We start from the raw sequence: 24,630 nt of genomic DNA, 5'->3' as shown, positions 1-24,630 counted from the left end.
TGCCCACAGTTGCTGTTGCCCTTTTTTAACTAGGTTTGAGAGGTTGCAGTGTTGGTGCATGGTGGCTTGATTCCATCCACTGCCAAACTGCCTGGTACCACAGCCAGCCCTCTGCCGCCTAAGCCCCGCCAGGTATGCCTAACACAAATTTTCAGCTTGACTTAAGTTTTTCTGGTTTGGGAACTTTACTTGTCACCCTAGTGAAATAAAAGCTGCCTGTGATATACTCTGATGATAAGATTTCCTTCTTATGTGTCTCTTTCTCCAGCAAGGAGACATTTTAGTCAAATCTCATATGGATTGCTTAGCACATTTTTGTGTTTCCTTCTGAAAAAAGTTGGTTTTTGAAAATGAAGTTTTGTTATGAAGGAAACTTAAATTTTTATACTGGATTAAAAATGCCAAGAGGTCTCCAAATAGTTTTTTTCATTGGTATATAATCCAAACAACCTCTCAAACTGTGGTGGTTTTGTATAGGTTATGAAAATATGAAGGTCTTAAAATCATGCTTGCTACTAAGTTTAATAAATTACCCTGTTCATTGCACATGTTTTGCTGTCATCCTCTTAATTCTGCCACGGCAATTCTGTATCTCTGTTCCTGGATCTGTGCTGACGCACTCCCTTCTGCAGGTTCCAGACAAAGCTGTTTTGACAAGCCAGACAGAGCAAGGTGGCAAAAATGCAATTCCCTCCCTTCACAGTAGTCATCAAGATGTGGTGTCCTCAGGTGCTGTGTTCTTTGAGGAAGGACCTGCACAGAGATTTTAAATTGAGAAACCAACCAAACACAGACCTCCAGAGTCTGTGCCCTTGGAGCATCCTTGCCATAAATGCAGTCAGATGCAGGGAGTTTCTGTATGTGACTTGGGAGAGAGAATATGGGGCTTGTCATTTAAGTGAGTCACCTGACTGTTGGGTTTACATCAGAGTTCAGAATGATCTTATGGACTGTCACTCTCTGGCAGCTCGATTACATGAATACATTCAGAAATCTGTGTGGTGGCCGGTGAACATACATTACAAGGGACAGAGCGTTCTCAGTAAGACAAGTCCCTAGTACCACAGGAACCACTTCATGTTAGGGCGACCAAAAAGGCTTCTCCCACGATGCATTGTTTTGTTATGTTAATCTACCCCAGTTTGAATTCCCCGGCTGGCTGTCAGCTTCTACCCTTCGTCGCTCCCCCAAAGCTTCCCCATTGGTCCCCGTTCCCTAGACCTGCCTTTTCCCTGCCCCTGGATAAAACTGTGGGCTTTGGGATCATGTTGGTGTTTGCCTCTGGAACCTTCAACAGTGTAGAAGCAATGAATGCTCCTGGCGGAACACACGCAAATGCCCTTCTGGACTCTTTGCTACCGACTATAACAGTGAACCCACCCGTGCTTCTGCGGGGGCACGCGGGACCACGGAGCCGGGCAGGGGCAGTGTTAGATGGTGCCTCACATTGGGCGCCACTTATTGCTGAGTCCCCTACGGCTCTGTGGCTCCTGTGCATGAACGCACTGACGCAGGGATGGCTTCAGTAATATTGAGCCGACGGCAAGGAGTTGAGAAGGGTCCTTGCGTAGAGTTCCACAGAAAGCAGTTTATTGCTACAACTTGTGAAGGTTTCTAGAGGCAAATGACCCCAAACACGTGACAGCTCAAGCTTAAGTACAGGGGTGTGGCTAACACCAGGAGCCAGCTGGGGAAGCAGAGCTGGGGTACATTACCACAACCAAACAAGGCATCCTGGGAGAGGCTCCTTTCCCTCTCCATAACCAATAAGTCTTTGGCACCAGAGACTGTCTTACCAAGAGGCCTCTCTGTCTCTTGTACCACTGGTCAATTGGCCACCACAATCTGTACAGAGTATGTGTTGTCCAGATGCCCAGAACAGAAATCTGCAGTGCTGCCCATCCTTGAAGTGAGATATCTGCAAAGTATTAATTGTCTTTTAAAATTCCCAGTTAACTGCTGACCTGCTAAGCCAAGTAAGTTAACTGCTAAGCCAAGTAAGGTTTTTCAGGTTTAGTCACATTCTAGCTGCTGCTATGTTGATGCTGCAATGTTTTGAACATTTACACAATAGTTAAGGTTTGACTTGATTCTTGTGCTTATTGTATTTGCAGGGATAATGGTGCAGTCAAAATGCATAAATCTCTACTTAAGAAACCTTAAGATGGCTGACAGACTCTGTGTGATTGTGAGCCTTTTAATGTCTGATTGGCTTGCCTTCAGAGTTCATATTTAAGACTTAGAACACAGTTGAGTTGAGTATCAGAGATATTCATCTCTTGTTTTGGCTTTGTTTCAGTTTTGAGGCCTGCAGAAGCTAAACAGTTCTGTTTGGTTAAAAATGCATTGACTTGATCCATGGAGGATTTATAAAACCCCTGAAAGATGGTTTGATATTTAGATTTACCTTTCTTTCTATTTTGAAGTCTGTATTTCATGTTATACTGTGTGATGGTTTGCTCTTTTTGCAACTCCCCAGCTACATGGTTAGTAGAGGTCATACTTGCTTGAAGTCATTAGACTGAAAGCAGAGAAGCAGGGAGAAGCAGACCAGCAAAAGAGCAGTTTCACTGCTGACAGAACTGCTCTCCATAAAGTTTTCCAGATAAATGAGGAAAAGCAAGTGGTACTGCAGTTATATGGTAGTCTTATGAGCAAAGACATGAAGGAAACAGTGCTGGAGAAGCAGTCATAGGAGCCCTTGACTCACCAGAGTCACAATCAATTGTCTTTAGGAGCACTTGAGGAATACGCTTCCTTTTGGGGGAAAGTGGGGCTGCCTGCAGGATCAGAATGAAGTAAGGAAACGTGGTTAGGTTTATCCTTCCCATTCACAGAGGGGAAAAGAAATAGTACCCAATCTACAGGGTCAGCCAGTGATTGGAAGTGGGAAAGGACCCCCTTGGCATGATACTGTTGCCTGCACTGTAACTTTGAGATTCCCCAGGAAACTGTATCAATTTTTTTTTTCTGTTTTGTATTATAGGGTTGTTCTCATTTTCTGTTGGAATTCTCAAGAGATTTTCATTCAGGTCAAACCCTTTGAACTGAAGGATGCGGGCCCTCACCATTGGTGTGTTTGTATCAAGCAATAGTGGCTGTACAAAAGGGTAAAAGCAAACAGCCCACAAAGCCCGTACCAACAGAACTGCCTACCCTACTCACTCCCAGAAAGAATTATTTTCTTTCCTTTTCTTTTCACTTCCCAAGCTGGAATTTAGGTTAATCTTGCCCTCCACATCTGTTCAGCAAATCTCTCAGTAATAGTTTCTGCCTGAGAAATTAATTTCTGGTGTCCATGCCCCAATTGTCTGCTGCCTGCTAACACTTCTAGTTTAAGCTGTGTTTTTGGCTGTGACACCACTTCAGACATGACAGTGCCACAGGGCACCTTTTCTGACAGCAGTGTCTTGCCTAGGCTTGCTGTCTGAAGTGATGTTTGGTGCCACTGCAGAAGAGGCACCCTGGAAAGGTACATTTGAGGTGACTTTGTCTCCATCTGTCCTACAAAGCCATGATGGCTGCTTTTCAGCTGATGGATTGGCATAGGATCAGGAGAGGAAAGAAGCCAGAGGAAGCTCAGGAAAGTAGAGCTCAAATCCCTCAAATCTGGAAAGCGAAAGAATGCTGTGGTTTGCCCAAGTGTGGGGAAAAATATCTTTTGTAAAGATGTGGGGTGGAGTGAGTATGTAAAGGAGACCTGTCTGTAGGAAAGATCTTTTGTCAAGATACAAAGCAGGATGGGCTCAAGGTTCTTGCTGTACACGATGTTGTCAAAGGTGAGATTCCTGAAGGCGTTGCTTTAGGGGAGCTGCAGTCCCTGATCCTGCTATCAGTGTCCCAGCTGCTCAGAGAGATCTTCTTACTGTCTGCATATGGAGCAGGGCTGGAGGTGTGACCACAAAGGTGCTTGCATTGTCTGTGTTATGGACTCACCCAAAGGTGTGGTAGCTGGCACCTTGGTATGGTCCTTGGCATCCTCAAGGGTGGGCAGCCACAGTCTCTGACACTGCACAGGGATCTTTTCTCTCTGTCCTTTGCTGAGGGCAGAAATGGAGTTGCAGATGACTTCCATGCTCTCTGTTTCCTCTCAGGCTGGGAAGGAACAGTCCCTGGCATTTCACATTCCCAGCTGCACAGGAAGCTTTTCCTCCTGTCCAGAAGGCAGAGTTGCCCTTATTTCCTAGCGAAGCAAACCGCAAAGTGAAAGTAGAGCACCTGAAATGCAAAGAGAAGTAGAGAGTTGGGACTGTTCAGCCTTGAGTAGAGAGGGTTCAGGGGGTCTTACAAATGTGTATAAATAACTGACAGGTGTGAAGAAGATGGAGCCAGGCTCTTCTCAGTGCTGTTCAGTGGCAGTACAAGACACAATGGACACAAAATCAAAGACAAGGAATTTTAGTTAAGCACTAAACCCCATCTTTTTTCCTGTGAGGATGGCTAAACGCTGAAATAGGTTTTATAGAGAGGTGGATTCTTTGTCCGTGGAGATACTCGTAACCAGACTGAACTTGGTCCTGAGCAGCCTGCTGTAGCTGACCCTGCTTTGAGGGCAGGGGCTGAACTGGGCCATCTCCAAAGGGCCCTTTCCACCTCAGCTGTTTGTGATATAAGTACATTTTGCTAACCTTCATAATCCTATTCTTCAGTTAATAGAAAATGTACAAATAAGAGTATTTTGCTGTGTCTTCATGTGCCACACATGGTAGCCAGAATTGGAAAAATGCTTTTCCCTAATTATTAGATCAGAAATAAGTCTTGAGAATATTAAGGAAAACCTGCTGGTCCATTGAGGGTAATGTGTTGTTGAAAGGCAAGATTAGCCCAGTGCTGAGTTATTTGTGCCACACTTGCCATGTCCTTTACTGCAGTTCTGATTTACTAACAAGGTGAGGCAGTGTTGCTTGATGCCTGAAGCAGAGACATGTAGGGTGTTTTATTACAGTTGCGGAGATAAAAAGGCATGAGCTACTGGTGTACTGAGCAGATTTAGTAAGAAGCAATGATTCTGTTATATTTGTGTATGGCAGAAAGACAATAATGCCACACACACTTTCTGACATTGGCTTTTCAAGGTTTATGACTGTGTTTAGACCTGTCACCCTGATTTTTTTAATATTTTGAGAACTGGTAGCCTTAGTTGTGTTCCAGGTTACCTCATGACTGTAGCTTACACTGTTCTGCATCTGAAACTTGGAAAATGATTAGCATTTCTTACAAAGCCTGTTTGGAAGAAAAACAGTCCTTGTTTGATAGGTATTCTGTACGTGAATAAAATCTCCTAGTAACATAAATCACTGGGGTCATCCTATGTGCTATTAAAAAACAGCACACCTCTAAATCTAGAAATGTGAAAAATGTCTCACAACAACTTTTTCCTATAATTCCTTTTTTCAGGCTGCTACACCTTCTTCTTCTTCAGATAAATTGGATTTCTCCCCAGGCATGCCAGAGAAAACCCAGATTCCCACAGTGGCCCCAGAGAATGCCACTGAAGGTGGGATCATGCTACTTCCCACTAATACTGCACCATCTGAGCCCATGCAGCAGTTCACACCACCTGCTACGGCTGCTAAACCAGGTAATGTTTCCACATAGCTGGAGATCGGAGGGGTACCTGCAGGTTGGACAGAGGGTGGGGACGGCTTTCTTACTGTCAGGTTTCCAACCTGCTATTAGAAAGAGCTCATTCTTTATCCAAATGTTACATAATCCCACTTTAAACCTGTAGACCGACAGTAACACTGCAAACTCCTGACCCTTTAGCCGGTTCCTTCTGAGGCAAAACTCTGACCAAGTCCACCAGTAATGGGAAATGACAACTAAAGCATATACGGCAAAGTAAAAAGCAGAGTTCAAGAGCCTGTTTTAAATTATTTAGGTTGTTTTTTTTTTTTAACTTGGTGAGCAATACCTGAGGTTTTCTGGGGTTTCAGAATAGTCTCTTCTAGCCATATTGTTATTTTTGGTGTGACTCCTCAGAACATTGTTCCCTCTCAGAAACTCTGCAGTAGAAGCCTATCCATAGTTGCCAGATACCATGCAGCAACATAAGTGGGACCTGAGGAAGCTCAGCCCTTAACAGGGGAGAACACAGCCTCCAAATCCTGGGAAAACAAAAGTTTTGCTCTAATTTCTAAACTGTGGGGAAGCTTATCACACTTACAGCTGCAGAACAAAAGGTTTTATTTTGAAAAGGACTTTTAACCATCATGCCCTCTATAGTTGGGTTAAATTCTGTATGTATGTTCATGTATCGTCTTTCTCCTGCTGAGTTTCCTACCTCCCTGTGCACACTGACAAAGGGTTAGAAGGGCCATGAGAAGCAGAGAAGTACAGATGTGTGTTTTTCTGCACTCCTGATGTGCTGAGGGATATGGAGAGCTAAGCCCTTTGCTTCCTGGTAGAGAAAGTCTGGTTTGAGACATTCTTGACACCCTCTACCAAAATGCAACCTGCCAGCCAGGATAGCAATAGAAGGTAACAGGGAGAGATGAGCTACAAGAGATTCCTCTCCAAGGCAATGGATCATCATTACCATTGACTGTTGACTAGGCAGCTCTTCCTCCTCCTCCTTCACAGGAGGAGGTTGAAGAGAGCTCAAAAAGGAGTTTGGAATAAGAAGCTGAAGGGAAAGTTGAGATGAATCTCACTTTAAGTACTGCTTTATACAAGGGTTGCCTAAAGTTTGTGTGTTCTCAACCACACTGTCTAGAAAGTCTCAGTGACAGTCCCTCCTTCTCTCCTTTGGCCATCACCCTCTTCTAGCTATTTTATTATCATCTCATGTGAAGGTCCAAGTGCAAACGTTTGCTCCACAGGTGTCTAGGGCAACTCCCATGATCAATTGTGAAGCCTTGGGTGAATTTAGGTAGCAGTGACAGAAAGTGTGCTGTCAATGTCTTCGCTTCATACATTTTTAGACCCATCAGCTGCCGCTGCTGAGTAGCTTCTTTGGCATCTCTTCTGAGTTGGACATTTAGATACTAGTGAATGTTGCCTTTGGAGAACTTTTGTTCTGTGGTTTCCCAATATTGAAAGAAAGACATTTAAAACATTTGAAATACACGACTAAGCGAACTTTCCCTAAGCTGTGCTTTGGTGTGTTTCTGCTGGTGGCTGTATTTGTGTATTTTAGCATTTTTTGAAAGAGAAAACAGTTTTCACAGATGAGAACTGGATAGCAAGTGGATTGAGTGTGCATTTCAGGTGAGAGATAACCATTTGTCCTGCCATGCAAGTGAATTTTTTACAAGGAGCACAAGATGGACAGTGGAACTTGCCTTACAAGTGCCACACAAACATAGAAGTAGTACTTCTTGGTGAAAGTGTGATATGAAAGTTCTAGTATGCTTTTTTGTCTTCTGTAACTGTATTTTTTTAATTCCTGCACTTCAGTTACTGAGAAAAATACATAATTCTTTATGCAGAGCATTGTTACCTCTGATATAAAGGAATAATGAGAATGCTTTTCCCTAAAACACAAGTAGGGAAAATGACACTTCATAGCTGGGGAAGAAAAAAAAAAACTTTGGTTTGGTAAAAGGTGAGGGAATCACAGCCAGGATTAAATACATAATTATTTTATAATGCATTAAGGATTTTTTTAATTAATTTTCATTGCCTGTTCTCTTGTAGAGTACTTGTCAAATTTTACTTAATCCATTGCAAATCATATTTGAAGATACTAAATTTTTATCAGTTCCATCTGTTATAACATAGTGTACTCATCCTGTCTTATATGCAGTTAAAGAACTTACCGTGTCTGCTGGGGATAACATACAAGTGATGCTACCCAAAAACGAGGTTGAACTGAATGCCTTTGCTGTCCCACCACCATCTACAAGTGAGTTGAATGCCTTGGTACACAAGGAGATGCACATACTACCAACTTGTAAATGCAGACAAGTTCTGAGTTATGTGAACATACACCACTTAGGATAAAACAATTTTTCTCATTTCTGATACTGCCTCTTTTGGGGCTGTAACTACAGAGAGAATTTCCTCTGTTGTATTTTAAAGATGATTTTTTTTTTAAGTGGCTTTTACTTTCAGAACCTGAACTTACTAGCCAAATGGTTTAATAGAAAGCCTGTAATTTCTACCAAAAGATGACGTGGCCTAGTTTATAGCATTTTGCTGTAAAGCTCAGGGGAAGTAGGGGAAGTAGGTTTTGAATGCAACATTTGCCTTAAAACTACCAGCTTCTGAATTGCAGGAGCAGATAAAAAAATGTTTTGTAAGTAGCTACATAAAACACATCGGCTTCACATGAAGCTGGTTTTTGTAAAGAAGTCAATTATTTGTGAAGTCCATTACATCCTTGCTGTTTTACCAAGTTGCAGCACACTGGGAGTTTAACATGTGGTCATACTGCTTAATTTTACAGGCTTAAGCAGTAGCAGTCATGATTTCATACTGTAGCATTTTATCTGATGAGTGGTGAACTTGGTTTCTTTGTTTTCTGGGCTTATCTTGAATGCAAAACTGATTGTTTTTACACTGTGTTATTGCTCTTAGAAACAGCCTACACCTATGAGTGGAGCTTAATCAGTCACCCTGCTGACTATAGTGGGGAAATGGAGCACAGACACAGCCAGACTTTGAAGCTCTCTCATGTAAGTGAGCTGTAAGCTCAGGCTCATTATGTTTGTGTGGTCCTTTCATAGAATTGTAACCTGTGGGGAAGGGAACCTTGGTTCAAGGAGTTCAAATGGCTTCAAGCCATCCTGAGTCTCTTCACTTGTTTGTGTCATCAAATTTATGCCAGTGTCTTAAAGTGCTCTGATAATTTTCTAAGATAGAGTAAAAATCCTTGGTGTTTGCTTCATATTCCGCACTTCCAGGCAGTGACTAGTGGCCTTTTATGTATGTGTTTATAAAAGTAGCTTGAGGATTCAGACATCCAGATTTATTCTGTTATTGTCAGATTTAAGCATACTTCTTTTGTATAATTCAACATGTAACCCTATTTGTTTTGTGTTTATCCAGTTGTCAGTGGGACTTTATGCCTTCAAAGTGACAGTTTCTGGTGAAAATGCCTTTGGTGAAGGTTTTGTAAATGTCACAGTCAAACCAGGTAAATCAGTTGGCTGATATAATTAATTTCTTCAGCACAAGTACAGAATTCTTATCAAACAGTCTCTCAGTTACTGTTTGTCAAGGACATCTGGCAGTCCAGTCATACCGACATGTTTCATATCTTGGCGTCTATCAGGGGTTTTAAGGAAGTAGAGCTAAGGGTCTTGCTCACTGTGTTTAAGTGCTCTCTAGTCTTCTCCCTCCTCAGGCAAAGCCTGATAGCGTCATGCCCCCTTTCCTGGTCCTGTTCTCCACCTAGGGACAGCAATCGTGCTGATCCTGCTCTGTCTGCAGGCTACAGTGCACGGCTCTGATCTGAATAACACCATGTAGGAGCATTGCAGTGGAACACTGCTGTGTCAGCACAGTGCTCATCAGTAACCTGTTCTTTGCCTTGTCCAAAAAGGACAGCAGATGCTGCAAAGCTGCATGTCCTAGATTTAATCTAGGGAACTATTGATCTGTAGACTTAACATTAGTTTTGCCTGGGCTTTCACTAATATTTTTTTCTTCTCCTTTTTTTCTTCTCCTCCTATCTTTCTCACAGGAGTCAGAATTAACCAGCCACCTGTTGCTGTTGCTTCACCCAAAGTGCAAGAAGTTTCCTTGCCTACAACTTCTACCTTCATCGATGGCAGTCGTATGTACTGGACCATCCTGTGCTTATATACTATATTTTTAATACACAGTTACAACATTATTGTTTGTCAATTACAAGTGAAATTTCTTCTTCTCACTCTTCTCAGAAGTTCCCTGAATAATGATTTATTTTGGGGATATGTGTCCAGTTATAAATTACTTTACTGAATTAAAAAATTATAAAATGCAACCTTGCACTTGGAGATTGAGATGCAGTGTGTCAGAGACTGCTGCACCCAGACAGCAGCTACTCTTGCAGCTTCCTCCTGTCATGCCCAGAGAGCCTCTGTGCCTGTACAGCTGGGGCCATAGTAGAGAGCTGTCAGATAGGGTGTGATGAGGTGTAATTACATCCATAATTACTAAGTGCAGACAAGTTGGAATGTGCAGAGTCTGAGACTGACTTTTTTTTTTAAATTCATGTGTGTGAAGAATTGTTTAGATAAATCATACCAAAGGTAACTTGGAATCTGTGGTTCATGAAGCTCATTTAACTATATTTGAAGAGACAATTGTAGAAAACCAGTTAGGAATGAGTGTATGAATGACTCAAGTATTCATTCCAGCAATTGCTACAAGAAAGTGATATGTTTTTCTTTAATGAATGTAGAAAGCATGGATGATGTGAAGATAGTGAGTTACCACTGGGAGGAAATTAAAGGTCCCTTGCGAGAGCAGAAGGCATCTGCTGACACACCTGTCTTGCACTTGTCTAACCTTGTTCCTGGAAACTACACCTTCAGGTACCTGCATGATGATTTTCTTGGGGGCTTATCTGTAATATCAGCTAAATGTTTTTTCTTTCAGTGCTCACATGTATCTCCTCAAACAAAAAACTTAATTTTTCATCTGCATACTGTTACTCTTCATTTTGCACAGTGCAGAGACATATGGAGCAGTTTTATTAAAAAGTGCTTGCAGTGATCCTTTACAACACAAAATTACAGAAAAGAAGGTATTGTAAATTAAATATGTCCCCACTTCCAGCAATAACTGTGACAGACTATTTTTTTTTCTCAGCTTAGCAGTTGGCTTGTGCCCTGAATGAAACTATGCAGTCAGGCTGTGAAAGTCATCCTCTGAAGGGTGGTGGCAGACAGAATAATATTGGCAGACTGATCCTCACAAGGCATTGTTTTATGCTGATTTTACTAAGAGTCATTCTGTTCTTTATAAAAGAGTTTGCCTTGCTACTGGTTTCCTCCATTTATGTATTGCTGAATCTGGGGTTTACCTCGACAATGGAAGCAATGTTTGTGGTTCTGAGTGCTCTAGTAAAAATCAGTCCTTTTTTTCTGAACTTACTAAAGCCCAGTCTGCATAGAGGCAGACTTCCCACTGACCCAGCTTGGGTTCTTTGGCTGCCAGTGGGTTGCCTACCAGCCAATATATTATGTATCAGTGTAGCATCCGCAGAATGTTGAAGTCAGCATACATAGCCATTAACTGCGGTGCTTTGCATAAGCTTCACCAGAAGTCCTACAGCTTCCACTTTCATTCTGTGTTCTTTATCTGGAGTTGTTCCATTTCATACAGTAGCAGAAATGAGTGTTAATTTTTTTCCATATTAAAAGGGGCAGATTTTGCTTACAAGCAATGCTTCTAAGTGTGTTCCAAACCCTAGGGAATTAGGAAGTCAGTTGTTATATCTCTTCACCTTTGGGGGAGGCTGATTTACCTGAACAGTAGAGCAGTGTGTTGAAGATTACAAGAAATTAGCTGGTCAAAAAAATCCAGTGCCCGTGATACGCATGGATGTGCACCCATGGCAAAATATATGTGTTCCCTAATGTCTGAGGTAATGAACACTAGTTTTGTTCCTGCTCAGGTTCTCTTCCATGTGGTCAGCTGCATGCAGTTTTCACAGCAGAGGTGGATTAGAGATTAGTTGGTTACAACACTGCAGAGGGCAGCTGTCATTCCTTTGAAGTGCCTGCAGCGGTCTCTTTTTAAGATGGTTTTGTATTTCTGAGAGGCAGTAATGTCTGGTTTTTTAAAAACACTGTACATTTTTAGTTCTGTGACTTGACATTGCTTTTAAGCACCATTAAAATTAGTAATAGTGTGCCATGATCTGTTGCTATTCTATAAGCAGAGGTGCTGAATATCCAGTGTAGTTTTAGATGCAGATGTTGACAGGGACTGTTTCACTATAGGGGAAGAATAAAATCCCTTTTTTTTACCAAGTACATTTCTAAAAGAGTTTGCAGTGAATGGAGCTGTTGCTATTGACAGCAGGTAAAGGGTTTAATCTGGGATCCAGAATAACTAGGCTTTTTTTTGTTTTTCTTAAAGGTTGAAAGTTGTGTTTGTAAACAGTTTTCTGAATTTCTTTCCTACCTTAGTTGAGGGATATGTGTGTCTGAAGCAGAAGTTCATATCATATAATCAGTGCCTCTTGTTTAGGTGGTGTTTGAAAAAGTGCCAGAAAAAGATTAATATTTCAATTTAGAAGTTGGCAGAAGTCCATCTTAACAGATACTGTTTTTCATGTTGTAGACTCACAGTGATTGATTCAGATGGAGCAGCCAACTCCACCATTGCATCTCTGACTGTCAACAAGCCAGTGGATTACCCACCTATTGCTAATGCAGGACCTAATCAGGCAGTCACTTTGCCCCAGAACTTCATTACACTGAATGGAAATCAGAGCAGCGATGACCATGAAATTGTCAGCTATGAGTGGTCGCTCAGTCCCAAAAGCAAAGGCAAGGTTGTAGCAATGCAGGTATGTGTATTTCTCCTTGCATAGGATTGAAAAGATCTTTTATCTTTGCCTCTAACATGAGCAAACACATACCTAAGTAACTGCTCAGAAGCACTGAAATACCGAGAGTGATGTTATTCTGTTTTTGTTTTTCTCTCACATGTATTCAGCTCTTATTTTAGATACTACTTTTAATTCCTTTTCATAATTTTTTTCATTCTTCGGGGCTAAACAAACTTGCTTGTTCCCTGGTGGTTTGGAAAGACTTCAAGTTCACATTTTCTGTCCTTGAACCTTAGAGGCTGTTTCACAGGCTCCCATCTTCTGAGGCTCTGGGCAGAGTGAAAACTGGTTATAGGAGAATGTGGGGATAGTCAGAGTTTTCTTGAAACACTTTCTCCTGGAGAGAGTAGAACTCAAATAGAAACTTAATTTTCTTTGTGAAAGATGACAAGACCTTTTGGCACTGTTTATGCAGCCGTGCTGTGTGGTGGGTTTTTATGCTCACTAAAACTGGGTTTCCAGTGAAGCCTTACAGAATTTATTCTCTTATTTTTATGACTGTTTTTGGTTTTGTTGTTGTTTGTTTTTTTTTTTTTAATCTGAGAAGTTAATAAATATTTTCATTGGACTTGCATCTGGTAAGTTGAAGATTCTTATAGCTCTGTAAGCTGTTGAGATAATTAATGTAATGAAGCCAGCTGGAACTCAGAAGCCATTTTTTATAAGAGACGATTTCTGCCAGGTTGGCAAATGCATTAGACCTTCAGAACTGGAAAGAGATTGCTCTGTAGATCTGTTTAGGAAAGGAATAATATTATTAATGCAAGCCTACACTGTAGAGGAAATTTAAGAATTATAGAAGGACTTACAGCATAACGACTTATTTCTGATCATTCACCAAGTCAAAAACTTTCCAAAAGCACCTAAACAAACTGAACTTGTAGTTTTTGAGAGCCATTCAATCTTAAAACAACCTTTCTGAAGGAAAGGAATGACAGCTTAACATATCCAATGGATTCATTGGGTATTTAATGTGGAAGTGCAAGTGCATGTTACAGTTTCTTTTCAACAGACTAGTGGGGGGGGTGGTCCCAGGTGCAGGGGAACCAGCCGGAGTCATGACACGAACACCGATACAATTTGAGCATCGTGCTCCAGTTTTATTGTTTACTTTCACCAAGTTATACTTTGCAAAGTTCACACCCCTTTCCCAGGAGAAAGCCTCTAAGCAGCAGGGGAGCTGACCAGTGTATACCTTTTCCCAAGGCTGTTCAGGGCGGCCGGCAAGCGGGTGCCTTGCAAGCCTATCTTCAGCCTGAGGCCCCGTCAGGGGTACTTCTGGGGTGCCCAAGCTCTCCTGGGGTATCGTATGCCCCCACTCCACAAGGAATCCCTCTACAAGTAATCTTCTTCATGTGCTTGAAGCTGAGGATCACAGAATCATAGAATGGTTTGGGTTGGAAGGGACACTGAAGATCATCTTGTTCCAACACCCTGCCACGGGCAGGGATGTCACTCACTAGACCAGGTTATTCAGGGCCCCATCCAATCTGGCCTTGACACTTCCAGGGATGGGGCATCCACAGCTTCTCTGGGCAACCTGTGCCAGTGCTTCACCACTTCTGAGTAAATAATTTCTTCTAATATCTAATATAACCCTGCTCTCTTTCAGTTTGAAGCTATTCCCTCTTGTCTTCTCACCATCTGCCCATATACAAAGTCCCTCTCTCTCCTTTTATAAGCCCCCTTTAGGTATACTGGAAGACTTCAATGAGGTCTGCCCAGAGCCTTCTCTTCTTCAGGCTGAACAACCCCAACTTTCTCAGCCTTTTTTTGGAGAGGTGCTCCAGCCATCTGATCCATCTTGTGTGCCTTCTCTGGACCACTCCGGAGGATACTGGTCTGTGGTGTGTTACATGATATCCACTGTTAGAGTGCAATGTAACAAGTACCTCTTCTGGTTAGGTAATTGTTTATCAAGTCCCTTTGTTCTTATTATCATCTTTATCCCAAAAAAAAAGCCAAACCTAATTGCATTATGATTTGGTATTCTTCATATGAGAGATGCCACAAATGTTCATTTTATTAGCAAAAGGATCTATAGCTGGGCCCAGTCATTTAATGAACTTCTATAGGTATCAGCAAATACTGCTGAAAGAGTAAACTCAGGACAGATCTGTCTTGTTTAATATGGGGGTTTTTTCCCATAACCCTGTCTATCTGTCTTCAAGTCAAGCTTGGTTTTGCATTTAACAGTTTTTATAAGTACTAAAGGATGTCATGATGTTTGTTTTTAAAATATCCCTAAGGAAATGGAATAAGCTGTAGGAATTATCATCAGTGTTTAATTTCCTGATTGAGAATAGTAAGGTTCCATGTATTTCACAATTATGTTGTGGAAAAATAATGCAGTGATTATACGAACAGAAGAGATTACGATTTATTGCTTATAGATATATTTCTCTGGGTTGGTAGGAACAGTGAATATTCGCAATAGTGAACACATTACCTCTGTCTGTGCACCAGATTTTAAGCCTCCTCTTTATCTGCAAAGTGCATAAACTCCTTGCTCAAACATTGTATTCATGAATTTAAACATTTCTTATCTCTTACATTTGCTCTGTAAGACCTTTCATTACCCACAACCATTTCTGTTTTCTCTCGTGCTCTGTCCTTACCGATGCTGCGAAGGGGGTGCGGACGCCGTACCTGCAGCTCTCTGCAATGCAGGAAGGAGATTACACGTTCCAGCTGACTGTGACAGACTCTGCACGGCAGCGCTCCACAGCCGAGGTCACACTGATCGTGCAGCCTGGTAAGTCGGTGCAGGCGTGTCTGGGTCCCTCAGGGCTGGCCCAGCCTGGTGCCTTGGTGCTGTTCTCCAACACCTCCTGTCCCCACATTGCACCACTGACGTGGCAGCTTGAAAGCCTGGTACCCCTGGATCAAGGACTTGTCTACCTCCATTTGCTTTCAAAGCAGGCAGTCAAGTGTAGAATCATACACAATCCAGGTGGTGATCCTGAGGGTTCACACCAGCCTGGTTATGTAAGGCAACAGAGATCTGTTTGAGTGTGCTTGTAAAAGCGAAATTGTAGCTCTTGAGTTTAATGTCCTACAAAGTCTGTTTTGAAAGCTGCTCAGAGTATCAATCAGTGCTTTGCTCAGTTTTCTTATTGTTTTGCAATTCTCCTGCAAGAGTCCTTGTGTGATTTGAATTCACTCAAATGAATTGCATTGTGTTTCCTAGGGAAAAGTGTCAGCCAAGGACTTTTCAAAAGCTGCATCTTTCACATGTTTATTTAGGTTTGGGAGCCAAAAGATGAATAAGCCCAGATGGTCTGGGCTTCATGAGATTTTTTAAATGTCTTTTTTTTCTTTTTTTCACAGTATGTTTGCCTGTTGCATCCACAGTGGCCTTTTCTGCCCATGTGCAGGTCTCACATTCTACCGTGGGGCAATGTTTTATCTTCCTGTTGTTGCTTAATACAAATCTTTTGTAGGTGATCCCTTCTGGGGCAATTTTACAGCAATCATTCACTGCAGGAATCAAGAACATGAATTGTGGTGGAGCCTTTTAGACCCATTATAGTGTGGAGTTAGAAAGATGTTATTGCTAAAGTCAAGACAAAGGGTAAATAAAAACCCAGGAAAATTGTAGCATTGTCAGTTTTACCATGTCACAAAAGCAGAGGCTGAAAACAGAGTAACAGGTCATATATTTCTGCACTAAATTCTCAAAGGCTCTGATTCGACATTAACTTAGTGGCATCATGCTGGCCTTGAGCAGCAGACAGAATGGTTCAGTATCTTCTCTGAGGGCGAAGAATCATATTTGTGTGGGAGATTTTAAAAGGGGTGGACTGGTGGAACCAGGAGAATACTCCACCACTCATGTTTTGTGACATTTTATGTAAGGCATTGAGTATGCAGCAAGATTTTTGGGACTGGGACTGTGCTTTCAGATATGACTATGAAAAAGGGAAGTACTTGCTGTGGGATTTGGCTTATTGCAGAGTTGACTTTTCCCAGCTGCTGGCTTGTGCGTGTCATACTTGTGGTTTGTACCTTTTGAACCAATATATCAGAATTTTATTAAAATACTCTGTGTAAAATCTTCCCTCTCATGGGCAAGCCTTGCCAGTGACTGGCATACACTAAAATGTCATACACTAAATACTAATTTTGCAGAAAATAACAGTCCTCCAGTAGCAGTGGCTGGCCCTGACAAGGAATTGACCTTCCCAGTAGAAAGTACTACACTGGATGGAAGCAAAAGCCAAGATGATCAAGGCATTGTCTTCTATCATTGGGAAAATATCAGGTATCTAAAGATTTTACTCATCTCCAGTAAAATAGAGAGCAAAGTGAAAGTGATTTAATCTAGAGCCTCTTATGCAATTGTGTTGAATGATGCTCTGTTAGAGAACTGCTTTCAGGACCATCCCACTTGAGTAGTAATAGCATAAGAAATAGTAATTTTAAGTTGAACTTGAAAAGCTCAGACCTACCATAGGTAGTCTCTACCTATGTTTGCAATGTTTCATTTTGAGGCCTACTTTTATAAAATTAAGAGAAAATTACAGGAACTTCTGTATCTCCTGTTAAAAAGCAAGTAGCAGGCTTGGGTACCCTCCTGTAATACACAGTTTTTCCATTGGTGCTTAGAACTAAGATTTTTCAATCACTTTTTTGTTGAACAGTAAAGTGTCAGTCATTTTTGCCTGAACTTTCAGTAACGGGTGACTAAATGACTCTTGGATGGTGATTGAAAATGTTTTACAAAAGCTTGTAATTGTACGTTTATGTGCAAATCTAACTGATCCTTAATAAAAGGACAGGGTATTTTAGCTCATGCAGCTGTCATACCTGGTACAGGAAGAGGTCTGCTGGCAGCCTGTACAGATTGTGAGTTGCTCTTAGAGCAATATCATGTGCATTCTCCCATGAAATAGAACCATGGTGAGGTTGAAGTTCTGGGGGATATTTTCTGCTCTTCTCATAGGTGGAGATGTGTGCTTGGGTGCTTTTAATGTCTTGAAAGAAAGTATCAATTCTCTAAACTCATGTCTCAAATAGTTCTTTAACCATCAGTGCTTATAGCAGTAGTAGAACTACAACACATAAAAGCAAAAGGCCTGAGCAATGCTGCTGAACTCACAGTCTGGCTGGCTAGGCGCAATGATTTTTGTGAGATGTTTTGTTTCAGTGGGCCAAGCTCTGTACAGATGGAAAATGATGACAAGGCAATAGCAACTGTGACTGGTCTCCAGGTTGGTACCTATCGCTTCAGGCTGACTGTGAAAGACCAGCAGGGCTTGAGCAGTGCATCTGTGCTCTCCATTACTGTGAAGGAAGGTAAGCCTGGCTGCTGCTTCTTAGGGCGTGGTGGGCAGCTGGACAGTTCATTCAGTCACTGACCTAATGTGAAGGAAATCAGAACAGAAAGGTGTAACATATTTGTTGTTATATTTCAAATGTGTTTAAGAAGACTTAACTGCTCTTTTTTAGTAAAGTAGTATTGTGAGTGACTGGCAGAATGAATTCCATTTGATGCAAGCTGTTTTAGTGTTCAATATATGCAAAATTATTTGTAATAAATGTGCTCCAAAATAGTATTTTTGACAATTGTATGTCTACATCATTAAGAAGATATTTTTTTATTTTATGTTTAAAATTAAGCTTTGAGCAGAAAAGCAGTTTTACTGTGGATTTTAAGGTAACATCCAAAAAGTCACATCTCAGTGAACCAGTTTCCACTTAAAAATTTAGTATTAAAAGACCTGGTTTTATTTTTTTTTCAGTGATGTGTTGTTGTGGTGGGTTTGTTTTTGTTTGGGCTTTTTTTTAAATTATACAGAGAAAGAGTTGTGGTGGTATGGGGTATTTCATGTTTTTTGGGGTTTTTTTCCCAACAGGATACTCATAGAATCATAGAATGGTTTGGGTTTGAAGGGACCTTGAAAATCATCTTGTTCCAAACCCCTGCCATAGGCTGGGACACCTTCCACTAGACCAGGTAGCTCAAAGGTCCCATCCAACCTGGCCTTGGACCCTCCCAGGGATGTGCTGACTTCAGCAAGCCCAGGGTGCAGTTGTCTTTCTGGACTGCAAGTGCACATTGCGGGGGCATGCTGAGCTTCTTGTCAGTCAACACCCCAAGTCCTTCTCTTCAAGGCTTAGTGGCATTATGCTGACTGCTCCCAATCCATTCTCTTCCCAACTTGTACTTGGGATTGGGATTGCTGTGACCCATGTGCATCTTGGAGAAGAAGCTGGACTTTGTTTTACTCATGTGCATCATTGCTTGAACTTTTTCAGAGTTTCAGTTAGTATTCAGTTAGAAATAGATGGCAACAGCTCTGCCCAAATGTGTCCATGGTCTCGTTTGTGCTGTGAGGTGTAGCCACAGTAAGTTCTGTCTACAGTTGCAGGTTCAGTATTAAAAATACTCAGTTTTCCAATAATCAAATTTAGTCAACTCATTTTACTTGGAAGAGACAAGATCAGTTGTATCACAGACAACCCTATGCTGTTACAGCCAACACCCCTGAGATCTGCCTGGGGCCAACTATTTGTGTCCAGTGAGGTATTCCACTCAGCTCCACAGCTTCCTTGAGCCCTGGCTTACCAGTTGTGTTCTAAAAAAAATCAGTAATGTCTGGTTTCTGGAAAGAGATCATGTTCATGTTTCTTTGACTTTTTTTCACCATGTGCCCAATGCATGCCTTAGTTTCAGTGCTAGTGGTGAGCAAAAAATATTTGGGAATTAGACTTGCTCTTAAGTTTCCTGACTGCATTTTGCCTAAATACAGGCATTTTGAAGATACAAGATCTTGCACAAGCTTCTATTGGGTAATAAGTGATTTTCCAGATGAAAAGGTCCCAGCATGGTGATCTCCTGCTGGACTGTGTTTCTAAGTAGGCAGAAAATCTTTTTGCTTGACTGAGAAGATCTGATGTTTAAGTTATTGTGAGACTGTAAATAGAATATCCCACAATGCTTTTTGAAAAAGGTCTTTCTCCTTATGGTGCACCTCTGTTTTTATTAGACTGCAATATGCTCAGAGCCAGATTTTGTATACGCAGTCATTCTTTCCCTGTAGCTTCGACATGAGGTTCTGTTGTTATTGTCTGTAATCATCAGGTAAAGAATTGCAGTGTGGGTGTATTGGCAATGGCATGTCATTTCATGTTTTGAAAGCAAATCCTTCTCCACTATTTTTATGGCTAGAAAACAACAGTCCACCCCGGGCACATGCTGGTGGGAAGCATGTTCTAGTGCTTCCAAACAACTCTGTTACCTTGGATGGCTCAGGGTCTGCTGATGACCAGGGGATTGTGTCATATTTGTGGATTCGGGATGGTCAAAGCCCAGCAGCTGGGGTAAGTTTCTTGAAGGTTGTAACGAAATTTGGCTTTTGTTATGCACATAACACCACTGCAGCAGGGAGAGCAGGTATGACCCATAAGATGCTGTCAGGTGTGGTGCCTTGTTTGTGGTTTGTCTCCCCTGCTCTCTGTAATGCTGCGGTTCAAGAGGCTGGTGATATTTTCAGTACAGCTAGAGAATACAGTAACTAAGGACTGCAGCAATGCAAACTTAGTTGGGAAAGACTCGAGACAGAAGAATAAAGCTGTGTCTGTTTAAGAGTAATTGATGATAATATGACAGTAATGTGTTTGAGAGAAAAGGATTATCTGAAATTCAGATATTCTAAAGGAGGAAGGGTCTGAGAGAGCAAGAAGTACAAATAAAGATTAAGGAATCCTGCCTGGTACCATATGAGGTAAAACTTTTAAGGCAAAAATGGTGTTTGGCATTAGATGCGTAGGTACCTTCCTTCGCAGATGATGGTGAATAGCCTGGGGCATTAGGGCAGTGGATTCTACTCTCTGAGTGGGGCTAACAGGAGAAATACCTGATTATAAACTTCAGTTATTTGTCAATTAATAAAACTGGGATAATTTTTTTCCCTTTTTGCAAGAAGTGTTGTGGACAGCTCTTTGCCCTCAGGAAGATAGTGGCAAATCAGCAAGTACTGGAAGAGGACAAAAAGCAAAATCATAAAAAAAGCTTCTAGAAGCAATTCACGTGAGTGTGTAAGAATGGAAGAGGTTTAGCTTAGATATAGCTGGCATAGTTGATAGTTGAAAATACATGAACTCCAAGGAGAGGAAATCAGGAGTTAAGACAGCAGAACTAGGGATACTGGAAAAACATTGAAAAATATTAATGTAGCTGTCTTGGATTTTCAAGCAGATGAGTTCTTCAGATTGTCAGCTCTTCTCTCTGGGGTATTTTTAATGAAAATATCCATAGTATGCAGACTGTCCCTTCCAAATTTCATTACTCTGCTATAAACTCTGGGTAGGTCACATTTGTCCCAAAAGTCAAAGCAAGAACACATACCATCATACCAGATAGCTGACTCGATAATGACACCTGCATCTTTCTCTGAGGATGTAACTATTCTGGACCTTGTTTTTGCAGGATGTGATCCATGGCTCAGACCACGAGGCAGTACTGCAGTTAACTAATCTGGTGGAAGGAACCTATACTTTCCACTTGAAAGTGACGGATGCTAAGGGAGACTCAGATGTTGATTCAGCAACTGTTGAAGTGCGGCCTGGTATGACAATTAAAAGGTCATCGACATGTTGTGAATACCACATCTTTGTTCTCCTTTTCACTTATTTATTTAGATGTTGATGAGAATCTCTCAAGTTAAAACACAGAGGAAACAGGTCTCTATTTTCCTAACTTCTTACTGTTCTCTGACTAGGCCCAAGTGTGTTAAAAGTTGACATCTGGATTCTTAACTACTACAGTCCCTGTAGTTGGCACCATAAGTAGATAACAACTATACTTACTGGTTAATATTTTCATTAGGCTTTTGTTGCTTCTCATTCACTGTAGGTTTTTTGTTTCTTTTTCTGGTTGTTAATTAGTTTGGCCAGTAGAAAGAGATAGGAGCTGACCATTAAATTTAAGTACAAATGTTTTTGTTTGATGGTTGAAACTGTGTTTTTTTTTGTTTTTCTTCTTTAATCCTGAAAGACAAAAAAAATCCTGAAAGAATTTCAGGGGGTTGTAAATGCAGGTGAAATAGCTAAAGGATGGAAGTTGAAGTGTCAGGAAGAGAGTGTGAAATCTTTGTCTGTCAGAGATACCTTGTTTGTCTGGCTCCTGGCAATGATTTTATTTCTGTTCCTTACTTTATTGTTGAATGTAGTCGTAGTAAATGGATTATGATTCTCATGGGATATCTGTGAAGTTTGTTTTGTTTGCAAGACACTCTGGAAGTTCAAGTACTATTTAACAGAACTCTCAGTTTGTAAGGGTAGGCAGGGTAAACATACCCAATACTTCTCAAATTAACCATCCTCATTTAGACTCACTCACAGTCTTGCATGCTTGCATACAAGTCCATCTTTGGCTCCCTTTTCCTGGGTGGTAGTCAGTAGCAGATAATTAGCAGTGAACTTGGAAATTGGACTCATGTAGTCCTTACCTCTGACTTTAAGATGGCAGCATTTAAGGGAACAGAAGTTGCTCTTCTGCACAGAAATGTGTAAATGCTGAAAGTGCACCCTGAAGTACTTTATTTGTATTGATAAGATGGGTTGCTATCTCAGGACCCACTATGTTTATTTCAGAGAGAACGTGATGATATAGGCTAAGTACTTCTCTAAGTACATGAAAGAGTTGGCTTATCAGTGATATGGGTCTTATGCAGAAAACTACAGTATTAATAAATACTTTCAAGTAATGCATGTTGTACTGAAGGATCTGCCAGGCTCTGAAGGAATAGCATGTTCTTCTTCTGTCAGATCCCAAAAGGAGTGGTCTGGTGGAGCTGATCCTGCAGGTTGGAGTGGGACAGCTGAGTGAGCAGCAGAAGGACACTCTGGTGAGACAGCTGGCTGTATTGCTGAATGTTTTGGATTCAGATATCAAAGTTCAGAAGATACAAGCCTACTCAGATATAAGGTACAAAGATGTCCTGCTGTGCCAGGAGGACTTGTGATTTTCTTTGCCTCTCTCACAGCTCATAATTAGTTGCAAAATAATCTTTCCTAAGATGACAAAAAATGCTATACTTCTCAACAGAATATACTTTAAAAGGTGAATTTCTTCTGTGGTAGAAAACTGATGAAGCAAACTCTGTGGAGGCTCAGAACTGAAGTGTTTTGTTTAAAAAAAAACCCCAAATTTTTCTATATACCTTTTTTTCCTTTAAAGAAAGTACATGCATATGTATTTCAGTGTCTTGTTCCATACAGTGCTTCTGTTTTTTCCAAATGCTGAATGGAGCAAGATAAACAGACTTTCTCACAGTGAAACATGTATTGCATTTCAAAATAAGGTTCCAGCTCTATTTGATCAAATCTATTTTATTCCCTCTTTTTTTCTCCTACTTCTTCTCCATGGTTTTGATGTTTGTAATATTTTATAAACATTTTCCCATATAACTGGTGGTGAAAATCCATTTTTTGCACAGAACACTCCACAGTGGATTCTCTTAAATGTGGTATTTTACTGTGAAGAAGAAATACACCCTCTCCTTGGTGTAGAGTGCTAGAGATGGCTGTGCGTACCCAGAGAAACTTCTCAGCATGATTGGTAGAACCTGTTGACATGAGTTAGCTTTAAATTACTTCTTGTCAACTACTTGGTAATTTAAAACCCATTTTGGTGTTTATTTAGCTCTTGGGGAACCTCTTAAAATTTAAAAACACAGTTTGGAAAGTCTAGTATTTATAGCTATGATATTTTTGGTCAGAGCTTTTCAAATTAAAATGTTCCCTGAAGTGTGTAATACAGGGTGAGATCAACACCACCCAACTTAAAAGTTGTGGATGACGGGGCAGGAGGGCTTCCACATGAAGTACTCTGGGTCCTTTGCTTCTGAGCTTTTTTTCCTATTAAATACAATTTCCTAAAGTTAGTGAAATTGCTTCGGAGTGTTTTGTGACAGGCTCTACATGAGAGTGGAGAAAGCAAATGTATACATACTTCTTAAAGCAAAAGTCAGGAAGACCAAGGAGGGAATTATATTTGCTGTTATCCTCACCTGTCTTCTCTGAAACTGAGAAGCCAGAGAACTGCTAGTGCTCCCAGCTCAGAATGAAGATCAGTTGACTCCTCCACGGAGAGAGTTCCCTAATCTTTGTCAGTGGTGACATTGGCTTTCCAGAAACAAAAAAGACTAAAGGCTATATGCCTTTATTGCTGAATGCCTGATGAAAGTGATCTGTGACAGCAGTCCTGACCTAAGCTGTTCTTTCTGCAGCACCGCAGTTGTGTTCTACGTGCAGAACGGGCATCCTGCCACAGTGATCAAAGCATCAGATGTTTCACGGACTCTGCACGTGCAGCTTTTGAAGCAGAAAGCTGACTTCTTGCTTTTTAAAGTCCTACGAGTTGACACGGCTGGTACGTTTTGGATTGTGCTTGCTCATCTCGGAACTTTGCAGACATTTGGCTAACATAGCACCTGGAAACACTGCATGAAGTCCTTCTGTCTGCCATCTGGTGTCTGGGCTTGGTGGGTGTAGCTTTACAGAAGATTATGTTGAGGACAGTACTTAAAATGCTTCGTGATTTGTGGTAGGTAGACTGGTCTGAGTTACTTTTAAAAGACATCATCTGTATCAGCAGGCAAAAGCACATCCTAATCTGGTGTGCATCAGGAAGGCCTGTGGAATGAGGATAAAGATACCCTACCTACTGCCTTTTCTTAGAAGATGTGCAAAACTTAATATAGCCATAAAGTAGCTATGTTTCATATCTCTGCTTCCTTCAGGGCTTTTAGAGTTCAGTAAATAGGTTTGTAATCTAACTTGTTCTTGTCTGCCTGTATCAAACAAAAGAGGTGATCGCTATGTTACCACGTAGTCTTCTAATCTTTGCAATGTACACAGGCTGCTGGGGTTTCCTATAATGAACTCTTTCTTTTGCCCAAAAAGATGCTTGAACTTCTAAGCTTATTTTAAGCTTCAATAGTAATGTCAACCCTTTATGATACGTAGGTATTACAGACATGACTTCTCCATAATTTAAAATCAGGACACAACAATTCAAATACAAAGAAAGTAAGCAAGCTCCAGTGATAAAATAGGTACTGATGGTATAGTAAATTCAGTCTTTTTTTACTGGTTGAAAAGGATTGTTGTCCTGTTATAAATATACTCTG

At 41.1% G+C, this 24,630-nt stretch overlaps 1 protein-coding gene across 2 annotated transcripts in view; it reads left to right on the top strand.

Annotated features, from left to right (window-relative positions):
• KIAA0319 (KIAA0319 ortholog) overlaps nt 1-24,630 on the top strand; it is a 58,990-nt gene that overhangs the window by 24,400 nt on the left and 9,960 nt on the right. For both annotated transcript variants that reach the window (XM_017730729.1, XM_008630916.2), the window contains exons 4-17: nt 5,398-5,581; nt 7,748-7,846; nt 8,521-8,618; nt 8,992-9,079; nt 9,629-9,721; nt 10,331-10,463; nt 12,220-12,448; nt 15,122-15,245; nt 16,622-16,754; nt 17,640-17,788; nt 19,665-19,816; nt 20,925-21,063; nt 22,265-22,424; nt 23,728-23,870. In XM_017730729.1, the coding sequence (XP_017586218.1) occupies nt 5,398-5,581; nt 7,748-7,846; nt 8,521-8,618; nt 8,992-9,079; nt 9,629-9,721; nt 10,331-10,463; nt 12,220-12,448; nt 15,122-15,245; nt 16,622-16,754; nt 17,640-17,788; nt 19,665-19,816; nt 20,925-21,063; nt 22,265-22,424; nt 23,728-23,870 (1,924 nt within the window). The remainder of the gene's footprint in view (nt 1-5,397; nt 5,582-7,747; nt 7,847-8,520; nt 8,619-8,991; nt 9,080-9,628; nt 9,722-10,330; nt 10,464-12,219; nt 12,449-15,121; nt 15,246-16,621; nt 16,755-17,639; nt 17,789-19,664; nt 19,817-20,924; nt 21,064-22,264; nt 22,425-23,727; nt 23,871-24,630) is intronic.

The sequence above is a fragment of the Corvus brachyrhynchos genome, unplaced genomic scaffold, assembly GCF_000691975.1.
Source record: "Corvus brachyrhynchos isolate BGI_N302 unplaced genomic scaffold, ASM69197v1 scaffold43, whole genome shotgun sequence".
Classification (NCBI taxonomy): domain Eukaryota; kingdom Metazoa; phylum Chordata; class Aves; order Passeriformes; family Corvidae; genus Corvus; species Corvus brachyrhynchos.
The sequence above is the reverse complement of the archived record's forward strand: the minus strand, read 5'-3'. Positions and strand labels throughout refer to the sequence as shown.